At 30.8% G+C, this 12,066-nt stretch overlaps 1 protein-coding gene across 1 annotated transcript; it reads left to right on the top strand.

Annotated features, from left to right (window-relative positions):
• The first annotated feature begins 9,956 nt into the window (after window positions 1–9,956).
• LOC112592842 lies at window positions 9,957–11,069 on the top strand. The gene is made up of 4 exons (XM_025336985.1): window positions 9,957–9,979; window positions 10,046–10,257; window positions 10,503–10,840; window positions 10,911–11,069. The coding sequence occupies exons 1-4, from the start codon at window positions 9,957–9,959 to the stop codon at window positions 11,067–11,069; spliced, it is 732 nt and encodes a 243-aa protein (XP_025192770.1).
• The last annotated feature ends 997 nt before the right edge of the window (window positions 11,070–12,066 follow it).

The raw sequence follows: 12,066 nt of genomic DNA, 5'->3' as shown, positions 1-12,066 counted from the left end.
GCTCTCTTTCTGAACGCGTTGCGTTCTGCGCGTAGTTTGAGCTTCCAGCGTCCCAATCGGGCGAGCTCGCTACCGATGTCCGAGCTCCACCAGAGAGGCGGTTTCAGCCGTCCGACCACGACCCGTTTCATGTGGGTATCACAAGCCGTTTGCAGCACTTCCGAGAGTGTGTTCACACAGGGATCTACGGCCGGGCGACCGAGCTCGGCTGACTGTGCTATCGTTAAACTTTTCAAGGTCTTACGAAATGATTTCTAATCAGTGTTTTTCCATAAATATCGTTTCCGTACGGCATTACCCGTGGACGGAAGGGCGTTCTGGCTGCACGCAAATTTAAAGCTGATCACGTTGTGATCGCTTGATGTCATTCCGGGTATGACCTTCCAGTCCGTCACCCTACGCTCCACCGAGGGCGACGCGAGTGTGACGTCCAGCTTGGCTGACATTCTATTCATGAAAGTTCTAGGTTGGTCTGGCTGGTTCAGCACGGACAGGCCCTTTTTACTTATCAATTCTACGATTACTTCGCCCCGGTCGTCCGAGACTTCATCGTGCCACACCGTCGACCGCCCGTTAACATCCGCACAGACAAGCACGGCGCCGCGGATCTGGTCCAGGATGGATCCGAGCGCGTTGGCGGTTGTCTGGGTGGGGTCAGAGAACTGGAAGTATGAAGATACTACCATCAAGCTGACTTGTCCCACCGTGAGCGTGGCCGCGGCCAAGTGGGGGGTACAGAGATGTCTAAGAGCGAGGGCTCCTATGGCCGGGTTCGCGACGACAACGGCAGCCTTCGGCCATCGCCCCGCCGCGATTACCCTAAGAGGGCCTGTCTAGTAGGTAGATCCCCGTACCATCTGTCGCAGGCTCTAGGATTAGCGCAACGTCTATGGCTAACTCTACCAGAAGTTTGTGTATCTGGTGCGTGGCCGCCTTTCCTCGGCCCGCGTTAATTTGAATAAAATTAATTATTAATTTTATTATATAATTTATTATTAATTAATTTTCTCCTCGGTCCTGTAGACCACCGCCGGGTGGGGCACGTATCCAACCCGGTGGCGCTTTCGGGGGGACCGTCTGCTCTCTGCGCTAGCTCCGGTTCGTTGGATGGACCGGCGTGTGTACGAAGAGGCCTTCCGGGTTACGCATATTATCGGCGACTACCAATTCGCCTAAGGTCGATTCTTGTGCGCAGTCTCTGGGCTCACTGTCCCTAGCTTTGACCACGCGGTACGGGCTTTTCGCCTTTTCTGTCGAGCTCTTCGTTTGTGGCGCCGGTGTCGCAGGTTTCTAATACCCTCAAATACTTTTACCTCCGGAGGTAAAATTATCCTAGGATAACTATACTGGGAGTAAAATTAACCTAGTATATTTTTACTGGGGGTACAATTTACCTAGTATATTTTTATCCCCCGGTAAAATTTTAAGGAGGTTTAAGTTATCCTAGGTTAATTGTACCCCCGGTAAAAATATACTAGGTTAATTTTACCTCCGGTAAAATTGTTCATTAGGGGGTAAAAATAAACTAGGATAACCCCCCGGTATAACGCTTCTAAAGGCGGTATAAATATACTAAGCATATATTTTACATATAATATTATTGGAAGGTACATGAAATTAAAATAAGTATACATAGATTTTACTCACCAGGTTAGGTTATACATAGGTAGGTACATAAATCATGTGGGAATTTTTGCGATAGTTATCATTATATTACTTATAATATAAGTTGTATCGTATATTTAGGTATTATGTATTGGTGTTGTTATAGTTACTTAAATAAATTGTACTGAAAATCAAATGTATTTATAACTTTATTTCTTTATTTAAAACCGTAAGTAAGCAATTAAAAAAAAAAAAAAAAACACAATTAAAATATTATAAAGTAAATAATAAAATAAAAATAAATATAAGTACCTACCAAGGAACTTATTGGTTTAACTATCTATATATCACAACTCTTATGATACATTAATTTTTAAATTATATAAAAACAAAACTTTTTCATTTATATCATATACAGTATAATATGATATACTTAAATACTTATTTAATAAGTGATGGATTAACATCTGCCACAACTGAATAATGGTTTCTATTTACGTGACACATGTGTAAACAATTTTCAGTTGCCCTAACTCCGTCTTTGTAGGTACCATTCTTACCAAATAACTGCCAAGATTTATAGTAATCTGAATAAATATAGATATTTGTATTTAACATTAATGCTGTTGCAAAAATTTCTACATCGGTAGTCCATGTCCCAATTACATTTAATGGGTTTATGTCCAAATACGATTCCATATCTCCAATATATGCTTTCAGTCGATTATCTGTCATAAAAAACTGTAAAAACCAATATTATTTTATGAGTGTACTAAGATTAGTACCTACCTACTTAATATTAAATTTTAAATAATTTTCTGATGATTTAAATAGTTAAATAATATATTACCTGATACAGTTTTTGTCGAACGGGGTTCATGGTGTTCTTCAGTTCCATTTATCCATACTGAATACACACCGCTACCAACAATTTCATTTTAAGACGTCGATTAATTTTTGGCGTGGTTAATGGTTTATTTGTTTAGAAACCTTGCATTTATGCTTGATAAATCAAGTTTAAAGCCTTAAAACTGGATTGGTTAACGTCCAATATTTTCTGATGGGCCGATACAATATTTTATAGGTATTCATAGGTTCGACATCTTGAGGAGATGAAATCAATTTAATTTCTGGTTCACTATTATAAAAATATGGCTTTCTTGTGAGTGTTCATAAAACTTTTATATTTTTAAATGTTGTTTGCTTTTAAAGAATCTCCTTCTTAAGGGTGCATGTATTTTGTCGAGATACTCAATAGTAAATGGCCAATCCATAGCTCAACTGACCACTTTGCTATCGTGAAATTTCTTCGTTATTATCCACATCAATAGGAAGAACTAGATTCTCGTTGATGAACATAAAAAGGGAATATTTTGTGGAGTGTGAATCAAGTTCTGTATGTGAAGAACACACCCTGCAAAATATCTGGCCACTTAAAAACATCATTCTGTTGTACCTGAAATAATAAATTTGACCATAAGTCCATTTATTATTTGTATAATTATAAAATTGTTAACCGAAAATTAGTTTAACTTAATTTTTAACTACCTTAGTGTAATAACTAGGTGAGGTAAATATGTAAATACAGATGGATTATTTTTACAAATATATTATTATGTTTTTCTTAAAAATCCCAATATTTTGCCACATCCGCAGAGGCCAGTTATTATTTGTTAGAGTGGTTATGGTCATTAAATAAATCAAATATCTAATTACTAATCATTAATCATAGTTAGGGATATACAAATATATTTGCAGTATTAATTATTAATCAAGAAACGGTCTTAATCTAGTTTTAGGCGTTCTACGAGGTACATTTGCTGACTGGATGTATGGCGACGTTACCTTGTTGTGTACGGTCTTTTAAAAATTCTTCCGAAAGCGATTTCGAACTTCTCATGATGATATGTTGTATTTCAATGTCATCCATGTCTACATATTTTCTCTATCATAATAAACTTTCGGCTGCAGATTCAGCGTTTTGTCAAGTCAAGATGGTCCTGCTAAATAACATAGCAACTGCCATACTCGAATTATTCACGGTAGCAAGTAATCAGGTCTACCAATTTGTTTAAAAATCTAGATTCTATAAAAATATTAAAATAGGATAAAATAAACACTAAAAATACATTGAAATATAGTTCTAGTTTAATTACTATAGCCAAACGGAACAGATTTTAATTCAGTATAAATTTGATGACCTTAGGTTACTTGTTGACCATTTTTGCATTGTTTTATATTCTTTATCATCTGTCACTTATTTGGCCAAAATCCTGATTTTAATAGTCTTTGAGTTGTATCTCTACCATGATCAGTGTTGTATAATGATAATTTTGTGTTAGATAAGATAAAAGATAATTAGTGGATAGTTTCTGGAAAGATAAAGATAAATAAATTGTATTACTAGATAAAGATAAAATTAGCATTTGTATCCAGATAAAAAGATAGAACATTTTTAAAGGTAGCTATTATTTATCCTGAAACTAAATTACATAAGTATATTATATAACAAATTTATTATATAACTTGTTTAAATATTATAACTAAATAAATATGAGTATGATATATTAATAAATAATATTAGTAAATCATTTTATCGTTTTATATGAACACATTTAAAATAAATTAAATTAAAAAGATTACTGTGAAGTCAAATGTTATTTTTTTAAGTGTAAACAATTATAATAATATTTAAATATTTAGTATTTAAAATTCCAGTAACAACATTGTAACGATTAAGTCAGCGGTTCCCAAACTTTTAAGTTCACGCCACCCTAAAATTAAAAATAATTGCGCCTCCATAAAATTAAATTACAAATTTATAGTATTTAATGTAACACTTTTATTTTATGAAAATATAAGTTAATAGTAAATATTATTAAACTTCAATTTAAGTATTACAAAATACAATGCGTATGAATATTTAAACTTAATGAACAATGTGCTTGTTTTCTGTTTAATAATTCTTCAAAATTAGGTAGCAATGTTGTGACAGCCACGCATTTCTTTTCAATATTAAGTTTTTGATCGATATTTTCATTTCAATAGCAACTGCAAAAAAGCCTGCTTCGCATAAATACGATGTCGCAAATGGTAGTATACACGCAAAGCTTTGTTGGATATTTCAGAATATTCATCTTTAATGCTGCTCCAAAATTCTAAAAGTGAAAATGAAGAAAATCATTCGTAACGAAGAATCAGATGAAATATCGATTAATTGTTCTTCTTCTTCAGTAGTTGTGAAATTTGGTAATGGGTTTTCACTAAACGGATCTTTAATCCAATTGTATTGTTATACGATGTCTTCTGGAAAATATTTCTCGAAATGATTTTAAAGTCATCAGATGATCGAGAAGTATTATGTTTAGTGACTCATTGGTATTCAAGATCATTATCTTCAAACACTAAATAATGAAAAACACGTGGTTTACCGTTTTCTAATCGGTTTATTTCCTTTGCCATAACTCGATTTTTAATAAAAGCAACCACTTTATCTATAATTGGAAGAATATAGTTTCTTTACCTTGTAAAAGATGTGTTGATATATTGATTTTCAAAATATCGCATAAATACGTAATTGTGTACAAAATCATATAAATAACTTGTTAAAATCGTATGGACGCTCATTCACTCAAATCAAGTGTAAGTTCTTGTCTAAGTTCGAACACTCGTATTAGTACGTTTCCTTTGATAGCCATCTAGAATTACAATAAAACAATAACGCAGTATGCTCTGCTCCCATTTCTTCACATATTTTTGAAGAACCTTGCTTAACGGCTGTTTTATGTAGTTTACTACTTTTATAACTGTTGAAGTACGGTATTTAACGATGGACACATATTTTGTGATGCTAAAGATTCTCGATGATAATACAATGAGTCATATCATTTCTGGAGCTTTTTCGTATTAAAGCCTGAAGTCCACCATAATGACCAGCCATAGCTCGAGCCCCATCTGTACATACACCCAAACAGTTTTCCCAATTAATATTATTACAATTCATAAAGTCATTAGTGATATCAAATAAGGTTTGAGCCTTAGTGTCTCCGAAAATTGGTTTACAAAATAATAACTCTTCTATATATTTGTTTGTCCATAAAACGGATATATAGCATCAAGTGTGCGTCTTATTACTATCGGTAGCTTCATCAAGTTGAATTGCAAAATTTTGTTTTAATTTACTAATAAGCTGTTCATTTATATTTCGAAATATCAGCTAGTTGCCGACTTATTGTATGATAGACAAGGGAATATTGCAAGTTGGTTTGCAGCAGATTCCCCGATCATAGTAGAAACCATCTAGCTGATGATAAAAAATTCTTCAGCAATTGTGGGTTTTTACTCTGAGCAACACGAAAATGCTACCTTATAAACTAAAGTGCTTTGTTGAACACTTGTCTGTTTAATAAAACTGGTTGATTGTTTTCTAATTGTTCGTTGCCTTACAAATATATCCATTTTATTAATTAACGATCCATGATTAGTTTCAAAATGATGCTTTAATTTATTTGGAATCATACTATCGGCAGCTAATACTTTTAAACAAATAACACATTTCGGACGTTCTTCGTTGTCTATTTTAATGTAAGTAAACCAAAGTCTAAATAACTATCATCGTATTTTCTGAACTTACGTTTATTTTCTTCTTTGCTGTCTTCATATAAGCGGTTGTACTCTTAATATTAAGAAATTTTCCATTTTCCAGAAAGATATAAAACACGAGTTGATAATGCGCAATTCGAAATGACGAATACACCTTACGTACGGTTCATTCACGACGACTACTGCTATTACCGTGCAAATATATTAATATTGGTCATTACTCATTACTAGGGCTGAGGACTTCTAGTTTTTGCATATTTTTTTAGAAAAATCGTAGAAAAATTCTAGTGAATAACAAATGTGTTTCATAACACTATGAGATCAAATTAAAAATTTTATTTTGCATATTTTTGCATATTTTGTCATTATTGCATATAAATGCATATTTGAGTATATCAGAAAAATTAAGAACATATTTGGCAATTTTCGAAATAAGTTCTTAAATTAGCTTAGACAAAAAAGAACAAAGTGGTAAATTTTCCATTTCAAAATAATATTTTTAGTATCGGTTAGGTAATTTACTATCTGACCGATAAAATCGATAAAACCGAAACGCGTATAGGTTGTGAACTTCAGTTGTCCGTCATATTTCGTCGCGAATTCGTTTTATTGTGTACACTGCGTGAAAAATTTTTCGTCTCCTTCAAATTTTTTTAGTAATATTTATTTATTTTTATCAAATATGCCAAAGGAAAAGCACTCATTGGCTTCTCGTTTAAATAGTTATGTGTCGGAATTTAGTGAATGTCAGTGTTGTAAAGTATTTGAGTAAAAGTATTCAAATACTTTTTTTCGTATTGAATACTTTTTAAAATACTTTTATTTTTTAAGTATTTGAACGATATTTTAAATACATTTTTTTACTATTGAATACTATTTTATTGAATACTTTTTTTTTATTCCTTTAATTCTTTATTCATTGTCAAATAATAATAATATTATATATATTTATCATTTATGAACAATTCGATATCGATTTTAGTTTTCGTCTATTAATAGCTTTACGGTACGTTGTCGGTATCTAACAATATATATTATAGCGATTAGCGAACATTAGGTATGTCGTACCCGTACGGCGTGTGTACGTGTGTACGGAGACAACATATATTATGCGGTTACGACGAACTCTTAATTAAAATCTATTTATTAATCTAATATAATGTTACATATACCCATTAATATTGACTGATTACTGATTCTGCTGTACAAAAATATTATTACTTATTAGTACTATACCTAATTACTAAGAAAATGGTTGTCAATATTTATCGTTTATCGTCGACTGTACGAAATATCTGAATATAGCTATTGCCTATTAATATAGCACCATAATGATATGTGAAACATGGTATTACTCATTTTATTTTCATAGTTTTATAAGAAAATAATATTATTTTTGTGTGTACGAACTACGAATAACAAATTTCCAATTGGTCATTAGCGCACAATCAGTTATACACTTTTACAATATTGCATATGGATTATTGAGCCCGACGCTGTTTTACACTATTGTAATATTTATTAGTTTATTACTTGGGTTCGTCTTATTCGTATCGTGTTCGCTGTTGTCTGCTTGACGTTCCTACAGATTTTATTAAATTGTAATACAATGAGTGATTGTGATTCTTCAACCGAAGTAGATCAGGTTGATCAGGTTGCAGATTCAGAAGAATCAGTTTTACCTTGGCCAAATTATCAACAATATTTTAAAGTATTAAGAGTCATTGAGGATAATTTTTTTTATAAGAAGCTGGAAGTAAAGTGCTTAAGTTGTGTCGGTACGAAGTGTTATAAAGTGGATTCACGTTCAAACTCTAATATAAGAAAACATTTAAGCGTAAGTACAATGTTAATTTCATATCTTCCAATGGCAGTTGACCCATCTAATGCCTTGTATGTGTTAAATTAATAATATGTAGTTTACTGGGTCTCTACACGAGTTATATATTATACTTTTTCATTTTATTCAGACACAACATCCAACTATATTAAAGAAAATTGATCACATTGATAATACAGTGAACAAAAACACTACAAAGAGATGCAATGATGGATCATTGAAGCATAACGCTGGTAGTTCTTTAAAACAATCAGATAAAAATAACCAGATGAAACAACCAGTTTTTGAAGATTTTTTGAACAACAAAAAATTAACTAGTCAAAGTAAGAATGTGTATTGTTTATTTTTATTTTTGTCTTATTAAATAGTTTTTAGTTACAGTATTAATAAAAGTAGTTGATATCTATATGACTACATGATTTATAATGTGCATAATATATATTGATATATTTAAATATTTTAGAATAATTATAATATAATTAAAATTCATACCAATTGGCAATGAGCTACCCACTGGCCACTTTCAACTGTGATTTGTTATATTGTATCTTCAACAAATTTTTCATTTTTATATATATCTATGTATTATAATTTATACATTTAAACAAAAATTCAACAAACATAAACACTAAAACACAAATACATTTTAGTATTTAATGAAAAAATAGTAATTTAAATACTATTTATAGATATAGTTGTCAATAGTCAATTAGTTATGTAACTAATGATTTTGATTGCAGGTACTTTAGATCAACTATTGCAAAAATTTATTGTAAGTGCTAATGTACCCTTCAGAATAATAGAAAATCCTATTTTGAAGGAAATAATTGGCAGAGGTTTCCCAAACAAAAAAATTATGACACGACCTACACTAATGAAAACTATTGAAAATGATTTTCAAGAATTATCATTAAAAATGAGATTTGAGATGTCCAAATGTGCTCATATTGCTTCGACTGCTGACGGCTGGTCGATTTTTAAAAAGTAAATTTTTATTATTTAGTATAATAATCATAACAGTCATGTTCATTGTACATAGCTAGATACCAATTATTTAATATTATATTTTATTAGATCATACATTGGGATAACGGTCACGTGGATTAATGAAGATTTATCAAGAAGTACTCGTCTTTTAGCATTAAGACGACTAGAAGGTTCACACACATATGATATTTTAGTCAAAGCTATGGATGCAGTTTACACCGAGTTCGAAATTTCAGATAAATTATCATACTGTACTACAGACAATGGCTCAAATTTTGTAAAATGTTTCAAGTAAGTTATTCATTATGAATTTGTATTGATTGCTCATTAAATTAGTTTATAATAAAATCCATCTAGTTAACCATCTAATTATCCTATTTTAAACTCTAATTTTTGATTATCTTTTAGAACATTTGGTCAAATATTTGATGATGAAAATACTGATACATTGCTAGTGAACGATGCGGTTGATGATGATGTAGAAGAAATCGATGCAATCGACTTGAACATTCTAAATGATGAAGACCATGATTTGCAATATGCATTACCTAAACACCATCGATGTTGTGCACACACAATAAATTTAATAGCAACAACAGTAATTAAACATTTATTTAAGTAGATAACCTAATTTAATTAAAGTATAAAATATAAAATTTGGTGCCTTTATTTAATTTTGCTTAAGGACTCAAAAAAAGCTTTGTCTAATCCTGCATACAAAAAACAGTCAAGAAGCACTTTTGCCAAGTCTACCGCTTTATGGAACAAACAAGGTCGCTCAACTAAGTCAGCTGATTTAATTAAACAAAATCTTGGCGTTTATTTAATTACACCAAACGAAACACGTTGGAATTCATTGTATGACGCAGTGGTGTTGCTTAATAAATTAATTAGAAATAATGAACCTAAGTTTAGAATAATAATGGACGAATTGGTTATTGGCAGGTAAATTATAAATTCTAAATATATATTAATTATTTTATTTATATTTTTTATAAATAATATTTTCAGATTTAATAAAAGTGACATTGATTTCATGTGTCAATATCAAAAAATTATGGGGCCAATTTCAATAAGCTTGGATTTACTCCAAGGTGATACTAACATGTATTTTGGTCATCTCCTACCTACAATTGAAGAATTAATCTATAAATATGAATTAATGATAAGTGATCAAACAATTTCAAATTATATGAAACCTCTGGTGACTGCCATACTTAATGGTATGTAATATTTAATATTTTTTAAGTACATTAATCTTATTTATCCAAGTACTTTAATGTTATACATTTAATTTCTTTTGATTTTAGCTGTTTTTGGTTTTCTTTATTGGTAAATACTAAATATTCAATATCTCTTAGTTCTTACAGTCTTACTGATGTATAATGTAAAATGTTAATTAGCTGATCTATTTTTTATATTTATTTTTCTGTGTAGTAACTTCATTGAAAATAATTTTTGTTCTTAGGTATAAAAACAAGATTTGCCGATTATTTGATAGACCAATTTTTAATTACTGCTGCGGTCTGCCACCCATTATTTAAAACAGCGTGGATTAAAAATGACATAAAAAAACAATTGGCTTCAGAATATTTAAAAAGTGCCTGTTATGAGTTACATACCAATGAAAATGACAATAATGATGCAGAAGATAACCAAGTAAATGATGATTTATCTAGCTTTTTTACCTGGTCGCAAAATTCCCGAGAGGAAAAATCAACGGTTAATGATGAAATTGATAGATTTTTGGGTACATCTACAACAAAAACATTGGAATGTTTGCATAGTTTACCCACTATCAAAAGAGTAAGATTAGTTGTAAACTTCTTATACTATTAGTAATAATATTACAAAAATATTTGTACCTTGTTTTCAGGTATTTGTGAAGTACAACACTCCGCTACCTAGTAGTGCATCAGTAGAGAGAGTATTTAGTGTTGGTGGTGCCACAATAACCAAAAAAAGGACGAATATGACAGATAAGCATTTCGAACAAATAATGTTAATAAAATGCAATACTCAAATATTCGATTAATATATTATGATTGATTCAGAATTAAATTGATTTTTTTTTTTTTGTATTTGAAACTTATTTCAAATACTTATAAAAAGTATTTGAGTAATACTCAAATACTTCATTATATATAGTATTTGAGTGGTATTTTAAATACTTTATTTTATAAGTATTTGAGTAATTATTCAAATACTTTTTAAAAGTATTTTTTACAACACTGGTGAATGTAGTGGTACAGTTTTTACAACTGACGGCAAAATATTGTATTGTAAATTGTGCGATTCAAAAGTTGGAAGTGATAGAAAATTCAACGTAAAACAACACATTGACACAGATAAACATAAGGCAGCTATTAAACGAAAACAAAGTAAAAATAAATTTGATCTACAAAAAACTCAACAACAACTTTTAAGTAACACAAAAAAGTCTTCTTTTAATAAAGATTTATGTTATGCTTTGTTATCGGCTAACATTCCATTAAATAAATTAAATAATCATAATTTAAAGTCATTTTTGGAAAAATATACTTCGAAAGAAATTCCAAATCAAACTACACTTCGTAAAGGCTATGTGAATAACATTTATGAAGACACTTTAGTGAAAATTAGAAGTTTTATATTTGGTAAAAAAATCTGGGTTTCGATCGACGAGACGACAGATTCCGCAGGTCGTTACATCGCAAATGTCATTGTAGGAACGCTCGAACTTAATGGCCCTGGTCACGTGTTTTTATTAAACTGTGCAGAACTAGAGAAATCAAATCACATTACAATCGCTAAATTATTTGATAATTCTATGCATATATTATGGCCTGAAGGTGTACGACATGATGATATTTTATTATTTCTAAGCGACGCGGCACCATACATGGTTAAAGCGGGAAAATCGCTTAATATATTTTATACGAAAATGATTCACGTTACATGTATTGTTCATGCATTTCATCGAGTTGCTGAACAAATTAGAGAGCATCACTCAAAAGTTGATAAAATTATAGCTAACGTGAAGAAAGTATTTT

Source organism: Melanaphis sacchari, unplaced genomic scaffold, assembly GCF_002803265.2.
Source record: "Melanaphis sacchari strain LSU unplaced genomic scaffold, SCAv2.0 Contig197_pilon_pilon, whole genome shotgun sequence".
NCBI lineage: Eukaryota > Metazoa > Arthropoda > Insecta > Hemiptera > Aphididae > Melanaphis > Melanaphis sacchari.
The sequence above is the reverse complement of the archived record's forward strand: the minus strand, read 5'-3'. Positions and strand labels throughout refer to the sequence as shown.